Below are 19,295 nucleotides of genomic sequence, written 5' to 3'. Positions count from 1 at the left end.
TTCATGCTTTCTAAATATTGTCTGACGTCCTTTCAGTTTAACTTCGGAATTTCTGAAGTTTCTAATCCTTTGGAATTTTTGATGACTAAAGTTCTTAGTGTCCAGCCTAGCAACTTTTTTTATCTGGGAATTTAGAAAACTATTTCTTAACTTCCTGTCTTTTGAGCTACTAAACTGATGGCTAACAAGACCACAGTTTGTGAGGCCTCTTAACTTGTATGCCTGGGTGGTGGGACAAGAATGAGGAGGCTGTGATATGTAATGTAGTCCTATTGTTTGGTTTTTTTGCAGTGCCTTACGGCGTGGGAGTCAATTATACCACTATTACAAGACAAACCAGAGACCAAATAAGAAGCTCCGTAGCCCACAGACTTCTCTACACAAGTGCACAGTACCACTAAACAACCTACTGGAGCTGTGTGATGCACTACTTTGTTGAGAGTTACCCTGAGAAATGCCAGCTATGCCCAGTGTGGTTTAGACCCATTGAAAAGCATTTGAACTACTTCCTCTTTTTTTGTGTTAAATTGGTATGTTACCTCTTTTGAGTTACCATAATGGTTCCTTCTCCAGCCTCTGGAGTGATCGTGAGCTTGTAATGGAAATACACAAGGATCAAGTTGCTTCTTGATAAAGAAAACGTTACCTCTTTATTCTAGAAGGAACTAATGAGTGGAATACGAAAAAGATGAGAATAAAACTCTAAACTGCAGAGTGCCAGTATGACATCTTTATTACCATCCTCCTTGTTTGCTAAATAAGGGTTGATTCCCATGAAACAGTGCCCACCAACCCACCCTTGTTTTTTTTGTGTTTTTTTTTTAATGGAGAGGGAATGGCCAGAAGTGGACCCTTACGATTTGTAAACTCTCTGGATTAAGCAATTTTGGAGCTGAATCTTTGTGTGGGAGTTTGGGCTGGTCCTAGATTAGAACATACTGACACTTCTGCAGAAAGCTCGTGATGCAAACCTGAACTGTGATTCAAGAGCATGGCATGCACTCTGTTCATACTCATTTGTTTACCTTTGGTGATATGAAGTAATGTAAGTTGGCTGCAGGACACATGAGAGATTTGGGGATCAAAGGAGGACTGGTGTGTGTGTGTGGGGGGGTGAGTTTATGATATGGCCTTACAAGTTGTCATGAGAACAAACACTAGCCTGTTAACATTTTATCCCCAAAGTGAGCGGAGAGTTCTGTGATAGGATTCTTTGATCCATGCTTTTACTTGTTTTCAGAGCAATATAAGCTAGATCGGAATCCCTCTGAACCTCTCTCTGGCCTCAGTCATTTAAAACATGCCCATGGTAGTAAAGATGGGTTCTTGATTTCTGCCCTTTTTCTTTCACAGCAGCCAAACCCCCCCAAACAGTCAAGAGCTTGCTGACACCAGGTATCATTGTGCATGTGTGAAACTTGCCGTAAACATGTCAATGGCAGATAATAGAGGAAATATCTTTTTCCCCATTATATACGTTTAGTGGTCATTCTTGTCTCTGATCCTCATTGAAAAGTCTTCTTAAGAGTTGCCCTTTTTAGGTATGAACCGTTTTTCCTACCAGGTTTTGTCAACCTTAGTCTGCAGAATCTTTTCTTTTCCTTTACTTATCCAGTCTCTCCAGTTCACGACCTTTTATTGCTAGTGGCTTTAGTACCTGCCAAAGGAAGGAGCACTGCCAAGACTGGTTACAGATACTTTGAATCTGTTAAGTCTTCGTTTGCTGCTTGACCAGCTTGTTTCCTCTGATAGGAACTCCAGGGTTTGTTTTTGTTTTTTGGGCAAACAGGAGTGTAATATTCAGGCTTCTAGGGTCAGCAAACAACTTTTTGTTGTTTTTTAATATCTCATTTTCTGTCAAAGCTATTGGAATGCTCAGTTGATCCCTGGCACAATTCTGGCAAGGAATCCAAAGTTTAATTAAAAAGAGAAAAACCAACTCATTTCTTATTGGTATCCCATTTACAAAGACCATGCAAATTCCATTTAATTTTTGGATTGTCCCCAGTTAAAATAAATGCTACAATATTTACCTGAAGTTTCTTCAGGTTTGCATAGTCTCTGTTCAAACAACTATTACATAAAAGTTGGGGCTGTTAAATTATTAACATGGGGGAATCACTGGGCATAACATTTGTCACGTTTAAGGCAGTTTTTCTACTTGACTATATCATTTTCATTGATGGAGTTTTGTGATTCTAAACCTGCAGTTCCAATTTCTCAGCATACGTTTGCTGGGTGAAATCAGGGATCTTGCCTCAGGTGGCTGATTGAAATTGCAGCATAGTAACAATATTGTGTTAGTAGAGCGAGGGGAGACTTCAGTAAGAAATGATTCTCTAACAATCACTGATTTTTTTTCCTCCGTTCGTCCTCTCTCCAATTGTTTGATATTAGGATTTGATAATTAAGGCCTAGGTGACTTGCTGGGGCATGTTGGATAGGAGTCACTCTGATTTGCTGTGCTGTGCTTTGTCATTAATTCATGTCATTTAGCTTATGAAAATGATAGAAAACAAAAGGTTTCTTGGTGAAACCAGCGAGTTTAACCCCTCTGAATACAGTTTCTACCCTGTCAAATTGGTTAGGTTTTTGAACATAATTGTCTCTGAAACATCAGCATAAACCTAGGGTCAAGTAAATTCGACTTCCCAATGAACAGGAAAGACTGATTAGGGGTTGAGAAATGATGGCTTTTTCTAGCACTGTTCTCTCTCACAATGATCAACTAAGCTGCATTTCTGCTGAGCATTTAAAAAAAAAAAAGGCACTTTTCCACAAGAGAACATTTGAAAAATGCAGTGGTTCTGTTTAGAGGCAAGTGAATTTAATCTGTTTAGTTGTTTCTTCTGAGTTCCCATGTTCCTGCCTTTTGCCTTTCAGGTTTAGTTAGAAAATTGAAGACCAGTCATAGCTTGTAGTTCCAGGGGCTTGGTTCTTTAAATACATTTGCCATTTCTCAGAAAATACATATTACAAGGTACTGTTAGCAAAGGACACTGCAGCATCAAGTAAGGATTTTCGTGAGTAGCAGGAGAGCTTTTAGAGATTCACTTAAGGCATTTAAGTATGGTAACAATTTCACCTTTTGCAAAGATGGTGGGGTTTCTGGCCTTGACTCCAGTCAACATACACCTAATGTTTTACCTAATACTTGCACTTAGTGTTAACATTGTTCTGCGGTACAGTCTCTGGAGCCAGCTGATCTTTACATTACTAATTGAGTGAATGAAGTGACTTGTTTGTTGTCAAGCAAATGCCTTTTGCGGCTAAGCCATTAGAAAGCTGGCACTTCCTCTATAACCAACCAAACGACTGGCTAGGAGGGGTTCACTGTAAGTACACATGTCTGGAACCCCTTAAAGGGGAGAGATGTGGACTGCAAGTTTGGGTCACAGATCAGAGGGTGCAGGCCCTAGTTCATGTTGCAGGTTGGATGTTGCTCTAGTGTGAAGCAGATGCCTCCTGCTGCTGTGCTAAAGAACATAAATCATGGTTTAAATTGGAAGCAAGCTTTAGAAACATGTTGCAAAAGGGGAGTTCTTACCTGTAACTGCAGTCAGACAAGTAGGCTACGCTGTGGTGGTTCCCCCTTAGATGCAACTAGCCTGTTGCTGAGTCTGTCTTAAGCCCTCACAATATGAACCATGTGACAATGGTGGCAAGCCAGGTATTGTTTCATGGTCTGGATGTGAGATTTTGTGCCACTTGTTAGTAGCACAGAGCAGCACAACTCACTTACAAAATGACAAGTGTTTTCAGGTCTGAATTCAGTTGTCACAAGTGACTTTTCCTGTTCATGCTGCATCAGATTCTACCCCTTTAAATGCAGGTTTAAAATTCTCTTGCAGTTCATGGTATGTGTGTGGCTATCAGGGTCTAAGTTTGGCAATGTGTAAATAGTCTCACTAATTTGTGTGACTGTAGAAAAGCAAGCCCTTCACAAATACTGAGCAGAAATCCATTGAAAGAGTAAATTTTGTTTCACTCTCTTCCCCCCCCCCCCAATCCCCATAGGCGTTTAAGCATCGTTCAGTATATCCCAATGGGCCTTTCTCTGTATACACAGATTGATCTGGCTCAAAAACTGAGTCTCTCCAATATGGGGCCAAACTCTGATCAACCCAGACAGTGGATATGTACTTCCCAGAGATGAACTTTCTGTGGCCTGGGCCCATCCATAGCTTTAAGGCGTCTTACGCTTCCTTTTAATAAATCTTGCTCCACAGCTGCCCTGTGCCACACACTGACCCAAGGCATGAGCAATTTCTTGCTGTCTCTCCATCAGTTCTGATAGAGGGGCAATTTGGAAAGTTGTGACTCTCTTGAAATGGCACCAGCAAATCCAGGCAAGCACTGTTTAGCTCTGATTTTTATATATAGTCTTAAAAAGGTGTAGCGGGGTGTATGTGTCTCTGTTCTCTCATCAGGATTTAACTGATGCAATAAACTTAGGAGGCTTAAGAAAATAAAAAATTATGGCCTTCTCAAGTAATCATTTTAAAACAAAAGCTTTCCAGGTCTGCTCCATTTCATAAAGCAGTCAGTTCCTTCTTTTACTATTGATAGTTACCAGAGGGTAAATTGTGCTATGTTTATACTTAAGTTCCTTGACAAAATCATTTTGTTATCACAATATGTGATAGTTGTGATAGAGGGAAGAAAAGAGATGGAACAAAAAAACCAAAAACTAGGAAAAGTTCAGCGAGGGTTTAGGTTGTGTGAATGTGCAGTTTGTCCATCAATGAGTTAATTCATTGGCCTTTCACCTCTGGAAACATGACTTCAGTGCCAAATGCAACTTGGTGGCCTCCATCACAAACCTTTGTCTGCATCACTAAAACACTGTGCACACATTGGCATAAATGGAAGGCCCTGTGGAGGTAGAGCTGGCAGTGTTGTAGAAGGAGCTCTGTGGTGGTCTTTTTGCATAGCCTGTCCACACTTACATACTTGTTTAGGACTTGGTTCTGCAAATACTTGTGTGTGAAGGGTTCAGTTCAATTCAGTGGGATGATTTGTGTATGTTTGCAGGATTGGGGCCTTAATCCAGTTTACCCATGTAACTCAAGAAATGATGCAAAATTAAAAGAAAATGGGCTGCAGACTATTAAATGGAAACTTTGTCTTCAATGGGTGGTGCTTTTGACTGTGTGTGTTTGTGTGCGTGCACACGTGCAAAACTGTGGGCCCAGATTCTGAGTTTTATTTAACAAGCTGTTTTGATGTTCAGCTGCCTTAAACACTACAAGGTAGGGAGACAGTCTTCTTCCTTTTTGGTTTTAACCAGATTTTTTTTTATTTTTATTATTTTTTTTACTATAAACAACTGAAGGTCATTCAAGAAGGGAAATAACTTTTTTTTTTTTTTCAGGAGAAAAATTACAAGTATTTGCCAAGTACACTTCTGATCATGTGAAACTGGGCACCTCCAGAATATTTTGGTCTTTTGGGAATATATGAAGGTTTAAATAAATATTGATATTTTAAATGTATTTTTGTCACTTTTTTTTTTAAATTTTGGTTGGAAGGAATAATAGACCATTATTGATAAATACCTGCTGGACACTATAGTTTTGGCAGGAGGTATATGTTATATAGAAATATTCACAATTAACAGTATTAGTTTGGGGTTAAGACAGACGGTGCTTATCAAAATCGCAGCTTTTTGAATAACTCCTTCTTGCTTAAACTATAACACCAAAAAACATAAAAATCAAGGGTGATTGTGTCCTCCTGGACCTGGATTGCTGAGGCCCTAAACTTACACTGTGGTACAGTGAGACACTTAGGTCAATAGTTGCATTGGGGACAAGGTTCTACCTACACAGATTGCAGGATCTGAGCCAGTCATCCACAGCGTACGACTCCGTGATGCTGGTTTTGTTATGCAACCATGAAGGCGTTACAGTATTTCATCTCTTTCATGGGTGGAGATTGGACAACATTGTCCTTTCATTCTACTTCCTATGTGCCTGCATCCATGGTCCCTTTAACATTCAGGGAAGTTTATGCCATGAGGCAAGTCAATGTTGCCATGACATTTAACTTCTGCCAGCATATTTTTAGGAATTCATCCCTTTTGTTGCTCTGCGCATGACACCATGAATGGAAATATTGCTGCCTAGGTGCCCAACCAGTGTACTGTATTTTTGACTTTTGTAAAATCAGTTTCTAGAAACTATTTTCATACTCTGGTCACCCTCACGTCACCTCCCATACCAGGATAAACCAAAATGAAAGCTGTGAAGACTTGTCGTTGTGTATGAATTAGCAAATGGATGATGTACAGATTGGAGTTTTTTTTCCTACACTCCCACCAAATGTAACTTTTTTGCTTTCCTTGTTAAGCTCACAGGATATAAAATGTCTTTGATTTCAGGTGCTGGCATGTTTCTATTCCTTTTCATTTAGCCCTGTATAAACATACTCTGTGCATTGTTACTATGGAACTAGTATTGATAAAAACACTTTGAGGTAAACTCTTTGTAATGCTTGATTATTAGTGTGTACATTTTTGTAAAGACAGTTTCTTTACCTCAATTAATTTAAAGGAATGGACCAATAAATGTATTAAAGGGTGACTTCTTTACCTAATTTCATTTTGTGTAGTCTTTACCACATCTACAGTATGATGCATGCACTTTTGCTCAAATGATTACTGTCCCCTTCCCCTCTCCCACACACGACTGCATGGATATGTTGGTTTGGTGGGCCTGGTGTTTGGCAGAGAATTTCTGAATCCTGTTATCTATGTCCTGCAGATGCTGTCTCCAACAGCACTGTGTCAAAGCATTTAGCACATACACCTGTTCAGTAATTCTTTATTGATGCATTGATTTACAACTTACTATTTATACATGGAGGAAGTCAGTTTAATTGCTAAATTCTACATATTGGGATTTCTGGGTCCTCATGCCTTTCAGAAATAGTTTAACACTGTTAATAGTGGCTGCTGATGAAGTAACAACTTCAATTTTGCATCTACAGTATGCTCTGAAAGAGTATCCTGCATGAGCTCTGCTCCTATTTAATTGCAGGTGCAGAAGCTGTGCCTGTCCTGGTCCTGTATAACAGTCCCTGATGGTCTATAATCCAGCTTATAAAACGTGTTGTGGTTTCTCAAGATGATCAATAGGTTTACAGTGGTGGGGGAGGTGGAGAGGAGAGAGAAGGAGTTAGGCTGTTCTACAACCACAGAATAAGACAGTTCAGGCCCTGAAGGGCTTGCAATCATCTCTAGAGTGACAAAACAGGATTGAGCTCTGTATCTTCCCTTCAGGTCAGCATCACTCTGAAAAGGGGTTTCCTTCTATAAAAGAGTTTGCCCCGTTTTATATCCCTCTTCTCTTTCTATGCCTTACCCTCCCCTTGCAGTTTAAATTGGAGGGTAGGTAAGGGAAATTTTTAGGCTTATGTAAACTGTACCTATTCTGACAAACCTAATCCTCCCTTCCAGGACTGACTTGGCAGCAATTCTCCTTCCCTCTTGCCTGTCCGTAAATTCCTCCAGGCAGTGCTGCTGCTGAATGGAGGTGGTTATTTCTATGGCCTGGCTCCAAATATTACCACCGCACTAAAGGTTTTTGGGACTAGCAGCCAGGATGGTGTCGTCCCCTCCACTGGCATAAATTTGAAATCAAGTACTGCTGGACTAAGTCCAGCAAAGATCGTCTACCACTTCTGTGCTGCAGATGCAGCAATACAAGCTCCTCTTCCCTCGGGTGAGGGAGATGGCATGCTCATTGGCCTCAGCCTATGGGCTACCCGGGAGAACAGTCTGTGGCATGGATACCTGTCTGCTGTCACCTAAACTAACATGTTTAATTTCAGCCTAAATCCATAGTGACTAAAACTAGTGTGGCGGGCGTGAAGAGCTGACTTCCATCAGCTGTTGTCTTGAGCTGCCTAGTACAGTAAGGTGCTCTAGCCTAATGCCTGGAGCTAAAACTTGCAATGACAGATCATCATTCTGCTAGGATTTCAAGGGAGCCTGACGTTGAGCGTTGCTTGTAGGCCACAATGCTGCAGAAAATAAAATGTGGATGAGAATGTGAACATCAGCTCAAAAGTCAGAAGCTTTGATGGGTTCTGGTATCACTATTCTAGTAGGAATTTGGCATAATGGGAAGTTGGTTTCAGATTGCTAACCGGTCTGCCTGGTTTCTCTCAAGTATTCGTACAGTCACTTTTATGCGTGCTAGCCATGCACTAGGTCACAGAAATTGCACGTTGTAAGCTAACTGCTACAGGAAGGAGCCATATGTGGTTCAGTATGTGTAATCGCCTTGAACCGCTTTGAGCAGTGGTGCTTGCTTAAAACTAGTTGGTAACTGGTAATTGTGCACAGGGAAAAGTCCCAGCTCAGTAACTGGCACATACAGGAGAAGGGATAGGTGTGAAGGTTGCCTCTCCTGATGAAGACCCAGTACTCACAGGTGGTGGATTGTAGTAGCAGCAGCCACCAGCATAGGATTCAATGGGCCATAAGAGTTACAGGAGCATCCTTTTGTAAGGATTCTCACTAGGGGCCAGAACTGCAGTTTCCACTTTTATTGCTGTTAATTAACTCATGGGCGTTTAGTTGTAGAGATGCCACTATTTGACACAATGCCCCAGGAGTTGCATGCTAGGGGGTGGCCTGGTAAGTGACCTCACCTGAGACCAGACTGCTAGGTACTGTGAAAGATGTAGATGAGTAAAGCCAGGGCTTTTTGTCTGGGAGCGGCCTTGTGTTGAGAACTAACACCCTGTTCCAGTTATGGAACCACATGCAGTGCTGCTGTGGTGTTAAATACATTGTAACTTCTTGCATGTTGTAACTACGCTGTCACCTGTACCATAGGGTTGCTGGGCTGATTGAGAGGGCACAGAATGATTAGGTGGCTATTCCTGTCTCCCTGTTCCCCCTCAGTCAGCATGAAGGACAGGTAGCCAGAGGAAATGTCACATGTTTTGCCCATACAAACATGTTTAAATTGGCTTCCATTTAAGAAGCATTTATTTTCTTTTTTTTCTAAATGCCTCTGCCTCTGCCATTAGCACTGCGTAATTACAAACTGAGGGGAAAATATCTCAGCATATTTCCTGTCTGTGTTCCATTCTGTGCATCCGAAGAAGTGGGCTGTAGCCCACGAAAGCTTATGCTGAAATAAATTTTAATCTCTAAGGTGCCACAAGGATTCCTGTTCTTCTTGCGGATACAAACTAACACGGCTACTACTCTGAAACCTGTCTCAGCATGGTCTCCTCTAAGGTAAAAATGGCTTTAAGTTGCTCATTGACTCAGCTCTGTCCTTCTAGAGGAAAAAATATCCAGAGGTGGGTACTGTACCTGGCTGTGGAAAAAACAATGATTTCCTCTTTGAGCCTATGTATTGCTATTGCATGTCATGCAGCTTGGAAAGGAATGTCAGGGTCCTGTTTCCTCTGCTAGGTCTGTTGAAGTCTAGGCTATGGCTGTACTAGAGAGCTTACAACTACACCCTGTAAGCTCTGTAACATAGTCGCTCTAAGCCGATCGTGGAGAGCTCTCCTGTCGACTTAATTACACCAGCCCCTGTGACCAGCACTAGAAGCTCTCTTGCAGCCATAGTGCTGTCCACACTGTGCTTAAGATGGCATAAATTATGTCACTCGGGACATGACTAATTCACACTCCTGAGCATCAGAGCTTATGTCGACTTATGCTGTAGTGTGGCCCTAGTCTTCCCTGTGGTGTGTTGGACTCACATTTCTTTTAACTGGTGGCTTTTTGCTGCTTTGATATGTAAAGAAGGCCAGAATGTTGTGTTTTTTGTTTTTTGTTTTTTTTCCCCTGTCCACCTGTTATCTTTTGTAATATCAAATCTGCTCTTGCTGGGACTTGCAGAGGATATCAGCGTATGTTAACACTCGCACTCCTTCGGGTAAAGATATCATTTCTCCACCAAGTGAATGACAGGTGCTAAGTGTGTTAAAGTATAAAACTGGCTGACTAGAAATCCTTCCTCCCTCTGTTTTCATTCTGTTGCACATGATGCTAGTTTAAACTCTATCCAGGAATGCTCCAATGCCTTTTTTTAAAGGAACAAGTTGGCCCAGGGTGCCTTTGTTTTTAGATATGTAATCTGATTTTTCTCCTTCCCTCCTTTTGCAAGTCACTTAAAGGGGGAAAAAAATATCCCTTAAGCAAGATCCTTCCCCCTCCTTACCTGATGGGGATGATACTTAAGCAGCCAGCGACACAAGACAAAATGAAACAGAACCCGCTGAACCAGTCCAGTATGTTTTGATAGATCTTGTTGTAGGCTGTGGAGGTCGCTACCCCGGTGATCACTAAAGACAGCTGCAGCAAAACAAACACCTTACCTGTAAACAAGCAGATAAATAGTTACTCTCTTAGCTAGAGCCTCAAAGAAAAGGAAAACCACTCTAGGTGGAGTTAACATGGACAGAACGCCACATCCATGTCTAGAGCCGGGCCCTTTGACACATAATAAATGTCATTGTGGATAACATGGAACTGGTACACAAGACCACCCTTGTGCCAGGTCTGAAGAAGGTGCCTCAGCTCCTCCCCAGTAGCTGTGGACCACCTCTGTTAAGAATCAACAAAAACTCATTTAAGTAGTTGCGATTTGTGTGGGTGTTGGAGCTTTCTTCTTTACTAATGCCCTAGTCATCCGTTCTCATGAAAAGCAAATTCATCTTTATAACTGGAGACAGGCCCTGAAGCAAAATCTCAGCACCACATGCTCTTGGAACAGTTTCATTTCAGTTGAATTTAGCTGCTAGGACTTTTCTTAGGCAGCTACTTAATCCCGTAGCTGCATATGCCCATGGCCATTAGGATAAGATCTGAATGTAGTGATTTGGATCTCTAATTACCCACAACCTTTCTGCAGGGTCAAACAGGAGAAGAAAAGGTAGGGGTAACTGGTTAAAGCAGGGGTTCTCAAATGGGGTCAGGACCCCTCAGAGGGTCACAAGATTATTATATGGGGGGGGTTACAAGCTGTCAGCCTCCATCCCAAACCCCGCTTTGCCTCCAACATTTATAATGGTGGTGTAGTGTACATTAAAAACACTTTTTTAAAAATATATTTAAGGGGGGTTGCACTCAGAGGAATGGCATGTGAAAAGGGCCACTACTACAAAAGTCAGAGGACCCTTGGATTAAAGCATTATTATGCAGGTCAAACTTCTGAAACATGCTGTCACAGTGCCAAAAGGTGACACTTTCCTAGGAAAGAATTAACGTGATTATGATCAGAAGGCTGCTTGGGGGCTGGGGAAGAAGTGGTGATGTGCTATTAAAACTCATCCCAGCTGACTTTCTGCAGTGTCAGTTAAGTGGTGATATTTTAAGCCTCATCACTAGGTTTCAGAGGCAATAGCATATTATGATGAATAGGTACAAATTATATTGGCCGTAGAGCTACGGTTTCATTGTGGCTTGGCTGTAGATTCTGTAAGAGAACATTTCACATGCGGAAGCTTTTATCTTGAGGACTGTGTGTGTGAGAAATCTAACTATTTTAAAGGGAAAACTTAAATTCTGCAACACCAAACAGGGTCCTAGCTATGAAGCACTATTAGATGCCATTGTTCTAGCTTGTGCTTCTGCTGACTATGATGGAGCACAAAGACTGATAACTCTAATCTCCTTCCTTCAGAGAGCAAAGAAGAATTGTAGCTGGCCACAGTTTAAGGATCCATTTACAAATGGTTTATAAATGCTTGTTGTTTTAATAAATGGTGAATGGTTAGCATCTAACATCTGCTTATAACTCTGGTTTCATCACTGTACTGCCTCTACTATCCGTGTCTAGAATATCCCAATCCTATCTATTAATTAGCCCTTTGTAAAGGGAACCTGAGCCTATTATGACCACTTAGACTTGTCCAGGGCTGTGATTAGGGCCTGGTCTACCCAGCTCCAATTTCAGCCATTGGTTGCCAGCCACTGGTGTGCTGATGTGGCTACACCCTTCTAGTGTAGACAGGGAAAACTTTCGAAAGGAGAAGCAACCCCGCCGTTGCAAACTAGTCTACCCTTGCGGCTCTGAGTACATGGGCAAAAAAAGGGTGAGTTAGCTAGAGTGGAACCCCCTCTTTAGGCCTGTTTGGGCACAGTTCTGCACCTTTAAGATCTCACAGTGCAACCAGCTCAAAGGTATTCAGTTGTTTCTACACAGCTGGGGGGAGGTTTGATTAAAGTAGCTGTTCAAAAAGCCTCTCCTCCCTTTTGCCGGTGGAGACGGTCTAGGTGTTTGCACTACCACAGCTATACTAGTGGCTTGTTGCCAATGGCTGAGACAACAGGCCTAGGGATCAGGGCCAACATATCTAAACATCCCTGTGCTAAGTAGCTCTGATAACTCTGGAATCATCAGTGTTTGAATGGGAAGGCAGGGTAGGTAGAGAGGTATTGGTGGTTTGTTCCAACCTTACTTCCTTTCTGTCCAGCCGGTAGGGGCATGAAGCTGAGCTGTGGCATAACTGCCTGCAGTAGTTCCTTCTCCTACTGCAATTTGACCATCGAGTAATGTCCCACAACGTGCTGAAAGAGCTGGGGTAGGGACAAGGACTGGATAAACTGAGGGGGAACGGTGACCAGCTCATCCTAACACTCCAAATGGTTTTCCCCAGTTCTAATTGTTATGATTTTACTAAGCAGATGGCAGCACTTGATACTTAACCGGTTCTTCCACCCGACAGTGAATGAGAGCAATAGTCATAATTGGGTTTCTGTCCCATTTCCTGAACCTCCTTCCCCGCACACCCACAAATCTTACTCACCATAGGATGATCCTTGTACATGTTTGGATAACATAGATCTGATGGTTGGTAAAGGGATGAGAGCAAACAGCATTATGGCCCGAGCTGTAACACAAATAAATGGGTAGCGTTCATCAGTACCTGTTGTCAAAACAGCAGCCTACTGCCCCTTATGGCGAGACCATAAATTGCAGATCAGGGGTGAGGAGGTGTTGAGCAAATCACAGGCAACAGCTGTTGACTCTAGGATTCAGTGTGTGTTGTGGGCAATATGGTTCTTTTGGTCGTAGCAGCTTTACTTGGTTTCAGTTCCTCCACAATATTAAAAAATAATCCTTGTGTTCAGGAAGGTCATTGTCCCATTCCAGTGGCTGGCCCGCATGAGTGGAGGGGAGTCTACCAGTCAGCAAAGAGCTCATGCCCTCTGGAGCCCATGCCCTTAGGGTCCTAGCTTCATGCACAGGCAGGATGTTTTATAGGATGATTGTTTTATCTAGGAAAGCGATAATTCTGCTGTTGGTTGGGCCTTAGACTGTAACCTCTGTGGGGCACGGCTTGTCTTTTTGTTCTGTTTGTGTACAGCACCTAGCACAACAGGGTCGCGGTCCATGTGACTGGGGCTCCCAGGTGCTATTGCAATACAAGTATTTAAATAACATCTTACAAACCATGCAGGATTAGAGGTTGGTGATGGAAGCTATTTAACCAAGTACCCTTTTTCCTACCCCATTCCCCTGAAACCTTGTTCCCTCAACATGTCTATGTTGAATGAGCAAAGCTGTTTAGAAAGTCCATTCCCCTTGTGTTTCTTTACTATTCCACCTTGTCTCGAAAAAGAATAATTTTCAGTGGACCTTCAGCTTCCATTGATACAGGGTACAATAGCATCACACAGACCTTCTGTTTGGTTTGTTTTTGTTTTGCTCTCCCTTAGTACTGTGTCCCTGTCGGGGTCTTTCAGCACGACGATCTTAAGCTGAATGGTAGAGGTCCCCCTCTCTCTCTCGCTATGTTTACCAAACTTTAATCTTGCAGCTACCCACTGTCACTAAAGGATACAGACTTTATGCTGCAGCAACTGCTTCCTACCGCCAAACTCAGCCAGACCCTCCCTCTCTACCCTGAGAGGGTCAAGAGGCTGCCTTGGTCTATCCCTGTCTAACCCTTGTCCATTTATGCCTGTGACCCACTAACCCCCTCTTTTTGTCCAGTGACTGCAGCAGTGTTAATGGGATACTCTACATGGAATGGTCCCTTACAATATGTGCGAACGACTTACGCTAAACAATCTGTTCCATCTGGCATTTGTGCTGGGAGTGCCTTTCCCAGACCTGAAGAAGAGCTCTATCTGGCTCGACAGCTGTCTCTCTCACCAACAGAAATTGGTGCACTAGAAGATAATTCCCCACCCACCTTGTCCAATTTGGCCATGTCTATACGTGCAGCGTCACAGCTCTGACAGTACAGCTGTACCTCTGCAGTGTGTGTGTAGTGAAGATGCTTCGGGCTAATGGGAGAGAGCTCTGCCATCGGCATAAAAACTACACCTCTATGAGCGACAAGCTATGTCAGCAGGAGAAGCTCTCCTGCCAAAATAGCGCTGTGCACATGAATGCTTATGTCACTCGGGGGGAGGGACGGGGGAATTATTCACACCCCCGAGCACCATCCATTTTGCCGGCATAGGCTGTAGTGTAGACAGAGTCTGTCTTACTTAAAGTTCAGGATTTCGGGTATGTAATGCTAATCTTTTAAACTGCTACACTAGCTCTAGTTGACAATTAGGCTTCCCACCTACCATAGCTGTTCCTTATTGTTAAACAACAACAAAACTTTGTCCAATCAGTTCAAGGCCCTAGGATGCCTCCATTTCATCTTTGCCAAGGTAACCAAAACTTTCTTCCTTCTCATCCACAGGCCTTTCCTTACAAGGAGCAATATTACCCATAGTTTGGACACTAAGTTGTTTGACCAGTATTAATAGCTGAAAAGGTTTTTTTCTCCTATGCAAAGCTGCTTTTCAGCAGTTTAGATCTGGGATATGATCTAATGAAAAATTATCAGCACTAAGTCTTTAAAACAAATGATTTTATAAACCCCCCTCCCCCTGGTAGGTAGAACACCCAAATCCCTCCTTGAAGCCAACATGTGACATGAAGTTTAACACTTTTCAGCAAAGATGGGGTAAAGATAGGGCTGACCAACACCTCAGAGCTAAGGGTCCACAAATTTAGGTAAAATTCAGAGCTGATCAGAGTTTTGCACCTTAGCTCAAAGTTGCTGCTGAGGTAGCAGACCCCTTGCTGCCATCTCAGGAGGAGCAGAGTGAGGAGTCACAGGTCTGCTCTTGATGGCCTTTCTGCTGCCCCCACCCCCACCCCCACCCCCACCCAGGAGAAGTAGGGACAACCCTGTAATGAGATTGCAAGGATGAGATATGCATGAGGGAGGACACAGAAGGAGGAAATTCCTTCTTACACTGTCACCATGCTGACCTTTTAATCTTTAAACCCTGATGTAATATGAGAATTCTGTGTGGGTGAATAATTTACTGGGGCTAGAAGAGCCTCTTTGGAAAGTGTCTCTCTCACAGTGTTTCCTACTCTGAGGTTTTCATTGAAGTGACCAGCACAGAGCCTTACACTACTGCTGAAGCATGTCACTTAATCATCTCCCTTCTCTCAGCCTGCCTGCCACCTAGGGTACATGGGGATCAGTAATTCTCACTGGCAGTGGCTGTGACCAATCATGTCACAGTTCGACTCACCCACGTAGAACAGGAATGTCCGTCGCACAAAGGCCATGATGAGAATGCCGACGCTGAAGGACAGTATCCCAATGATGATCATAGTCGTGTCCCTTAAATACTTGGAGAACACAAAGACCCCCAGGAAACTGGTAATAAAGATCATATAGCCAGCAGCATTGCCATAGCCAATCTCCACGGGGCCCCAGCTCAAAGGTTTCTTAAGCAAAAACAGCGGGAGCACATCCATAGCTCCCACAACTGCTAGGTCATACAAGACCGCCCCAGTGAAGAGCATTGCAATGATGAGTTTTGATGGTGGCAGGGGGCTGCGCCCCTCATCCTCACAGGAGCCTGAACTCCCTGCAGTTCTTTCATTCTCAGCCAGCTGGTTGTCAGGTTGATCTATGTCCTTGAGTTTGCTGTGAGCTGTGGAAGCTGGGCAGGTGCCTTCAGGCGTCGGGACTTTCAGAACGAAGAAGCTGTAGAGGAAGCAGAAGGCATAACAGCCAATGCTGCAGGCCACTAGCACGGTTCCCTGTCGATAACTTATCTGGGAATGGACGAAGATGTGCCCAGACAATATGCTTCCCAAGAAGCCCGCCATCCCATAGGTCAGCTCAATAACAATCAGCCGCAGAGACCTCCTGCGTTCAGAGGAGCCCAGAGACCCCAGAGCCATGACGCCAGCCCAGTAGGTGGTGAAACCTCCTGTCAGACCATTCAAGGCCGCAGCTCCGTACATCACCTCAATAGGCCACTCCAGCAGGATTAAGAGGAGCAGGAGGGACCTGGAGACCAGATAGCCGAGGAGAGGTAAGCAAATGGTGAACTTCCTGTTCTTCTTGTCGCCGAGCTTTGCCAGGCCGTAGGCCGTCAACAAGGGGCTGAGGCCCAGGACCAAGTTGTAGATGATGTAGAAGTCAGAGACAGCTTTCTGCTGCTGATCCTCAAGCAAGTGCGCCGGGGCGGTTGAGTTGGTCCGGTTGTAGTAGTTCTTCACCACAAGCAGCAGCCCTGTGTCGTAAAAGGAGCTGGCTACCTGGGCGCCGGCCACCACGGGCTCAATCCAGGTCCTCGCCGCCATCCCTCCAACCATGATGGCTACTGGCAAGGAGGTGGGTGGGGAGGGAAGAGGCACAGGGAGCTGTGCTGGAGCCAGCAGGTCCAAAAGTTCTGATCTTAAAACCGAAAGTCGCTAACGTCTGCAAGTTAGCACAGAAACAGAGTTGTGTGAGAGCAACGCTGGCTGCACCTCCCCTCCAGCCACACGCAGCCCCGTGCAGCAAATGACTCTGCTCTCAATCCTGCCTGTGCCCAGGAAGCTTTTGTGTGGATGGAGCACATTCTCCACTCTCTTCCTGGTGTGCATTCAGAAAGGTCACATGGCCCTGCCTTGGGGAATTTGTCTCACATGAGGAAGTGACTGTCCCCTGGTTGTGGCTTATGTTTCACCACCCCCGAGCTGAAGCGTGCAAAAGGAATCACAGCAAAGCAGTAGCCGTGTCTAGCTGTGGGGGTGGTGGAGAGGGCTGAGACCATGGGACAGTAGCCCTCCCCCTCCCCCACACTCTGTTGCCCCCTTCACGCACCCCCTGTTTGCTGCTGGTGGCTTTTGAACCTGTTTAACCTACTCCTCCCCCTGCAAAAAAACCAAAACAAAAACCCAACAACCAAAAAAACCCCTTTTCAACAATTTGACCAGCAAATTGAGGCAGGAAATTCAAACAAACAAAACAAAAACAAAGCTGTTGCACTGACCTGTCTCCACAGCCACTCCTGTGTGCATTCAGCTTTACTGTGCTTCTCAAATGCAGAAACTCCTGATGGGAAAGCCGAGTCTAGCAATAACCCCCCTTCCCACACTAGCTGAGTAACCAGTGAGATGAGGAGTTAGTAGCCGTGGTGAGTAACAGGACCCATACTGGAAAATGTGTGACAACATCACCCGCTCCCCTGCATTCTCCTGCGTGCTGAGACACCAGGAGCAGCAAGGCAACTGGAAAAGGGAGGCTGACTCGCAGGATACGTTCTGTGACCAGCTGTGCTTTTGCAAAATCGTCTTGCCCAACCCGTCTCCCAAAGCAGCCTCTTTCCATCAAATCAGCCCACCATGAGGGCTACACGCCAGCCTAGCTCCATTTCTGCTGCTGGGAAAAAATACTGACTCCATCTCCATGTCCCACCCCCTCTTTTCTTTGCCCTGAGGCATTGGGTCCTGCCTAGGGCTCCCCTGCCTCTTTGCTGCCTTGTCGCTGGGCTGGTGGGCCGAGCAGTTGTACGCAGGGAGCGTTTTGGCCCCACTGCTATCGGCCCCATGGGAGCACTGTGCTCATTGATCCAGGGAGCAGGGGAAGGGCCCATATTCTGCATACACTGCAGCATTCCCCAAGAGAGGGAGCTCTTATCCTCTTTCTCATCATCAGCAAGATTTGGCCAAGCAGGGTTCCGAATGGTTGATGTAGGGAAATGGAAAGCGACTTCGAGTCGCCTCCAGTGCTGTATCAGCTCTGGAAGCAGAACTCAGAGGCAGCATGTTGGTAAGAGCCCCTCGAAGTACATGCAAGACTTTGACATCATTGCCTTAGCCAGATCTGCCTGGTGCCTAGCTCCCAGGGTGACAGTACGCTAGAAATAACCAGGAGTGAGCCCCTGGAAGAAAGTAGCTAATGGTTGGTATCCAACCATCTGCAACACAGTGGAACTATCGAGTCCATAACGTTTTTAATGATAGGACTGGCTAAGCTCAACAACCATGACTGAGCCCCCCACCGATATCAGGGTGGGGAGAGGAAACAGGGAGGGACAGAAGGAGAAATAAAATCTGTGTCTAACCCTAGGCCTAGCCCTTGAGGGGAGGGGACTTGGACAGTGGGGGGGTGGTATTTTATACAGTTTCGTTCAATAAATTAACCCCTTGGGGGATTTTTTAGTTGCATCCTCCTACAGACATTTAAATCCAATGCAAAAGAGCAGCAAAATACCAGGGACTGATTGGCCAATGATTTCACTATTTGTCCCATTGCACTGGGAGGGGAGGGGTGTTGTGTTTGCTTTGTGTAAACCAGGATCTCTTCTCTCTCCCATCGCTAGAATTTCCAGTGTCTAAGAAACAAAAGCAGGTGAAATACACCCAGAAATGGCTGCAAGGACAGGCCCAGGGGCACCGCTATACCCAAATGACAGGTGATTAGGTGAGAGCAACCTTTAAGTAGCAGTAGGAAGGTCAGCAAAGGCAGAAAACTTAGTTAGCATGGCCTGTGCCTGGCAGCTCTTGCTCGTGGCTTTGCTATATACTGCAGCTATCCCAAAATCATGCTGATGCAGGGACAGACGCCGATCTCTAAACTTCAGTGGTGTTACTTGAGATCATGGGCAGTGCGTGACCCACCGGCTGGGGGGGGGGCTAGCCCCCAGCCCTGCAGCCACTAGCCCCTGTTCCAGGCTAGTGCCCCCCCAGCCCAGAGCGAGCACCAGGAGGGGCCACCACACTGGGGAGCTGCAGAGAGGGCCTGGGGGCAGAGCATGGGCATGGCCACACCTGGCTGTTTGGGGAGGCACAGCCTCCCCCTGCCTTTGATACCCACTGCCCATGCTTGAGATGCAGACCAGTTTTATGTAACACTTCCCCGTTGGGACCCAAACCTTTCTACCAGGCTGCACTATCATCTCTGAGTATAGCCATAGAGCTGCACAACATACATGAGAAATCAAACAGCATCAGCCACCTTTCTCAGCCAAATCACTTTGAGGCCAACGAAGCGGGGCTCTCGCAAGTCAAGGTGCT

At 44.7% G+C, this 19,295-nt stretch overlaps 2 protein-coding genes across 4 annotated transcripts in view; one reads left to right on the top strand and one right to left on the bottom strand.

Moving 5' to 3' along the window:
* The window catches only part of SNX30 (sorting nexin family member 30), a 66,997-nt gene extending 60,400 nt beyond the window's left edge, over positions 1-6,597 (top strand). For 2 of the 3 annotated variants that reach the window (XM_030567616.1, XM_030567615.1), the window contains one exon: positions 292-6,597. In XM_030567616.1, coding sequence (XP_030423476.1) covers positions 292-351 — 60 coding nt within the window. In that variant the 3' untranslated portion in view covers positions 352-6,597. The remainder of the gene's footprint in view (positions 1-291) is intronic. The other variant, XR_004001028.1, reaches the window with a different exon arrangement.
* Positions 6,598-6,812: 215 nt separating this feature from the next.
* On the bottom strand, positions 6,813-17,326 carry SLC46A2 (solute carrier family 46 member 2). Its single transcript, XM_030566717.1, has 4 exons — positions 15,530-17,326; positions 12,784-12,867; positions 10,194-10,350; positions 6,813-8,025 (listed from the first exon to the last, which is right to left on the bottom strand). The coding sequence occupies exons 1-4, from the start codon at positions 16,605-16,607 to the stop codon at positions 7,968-7,970; spliced, it is 1,377 nt and encodes a 458-aa protein (XP_030422577.1). The 5' UTR covers positions 16,608-17,326; the 3' UTR covers positions 6,813-7,967.
* Positions 17,327-19,295: the final 1,969 nt, after the last annotated feature.

Source organism: Gopherus evgoodei, chromosome 6 (assembly GCF_007399415.2).
Source record: "Gopherus evgoodei ecotype Sinaloan lineage chromosome 6, rGopEvg1_v1.p, whole genome shotgun sequence".
Taxonomy (NCBI): domain Eukaryota; kingdom Metazoa; phylum Chordata; order Testudines; family Testudinidae; genus Gopherus; species Gopherus evgoodei.
Note: the sequence above shows the minus strand (reverse complement) of the source record. Positions and strands in the feature narration are given on the sequence as shown.

Coding starts and splice junctions, on each gene's coding strand:
- SLC46A2 (XM_030566717.1), bottom strand. CDS start 16,607: ATGGTTGGAGGGATGGCGGCGAGGACCTGGATTGAGCCCGTGGTGGCC. Junction 12,868..15,529: donor GACATTCCTGTTCTACGTGG/GTGAGTCGAACT, acceptor TTTGTGTTACAG/CTCGGGCCATAATGCTGTTT. Junction 10,351..12,783: donor TGTACAAGGATCATCCTATG/GTGAGTAAGATT, acceptor GCTTGTTTACAG/GTAAGGTGTTTGTTTTGCTG.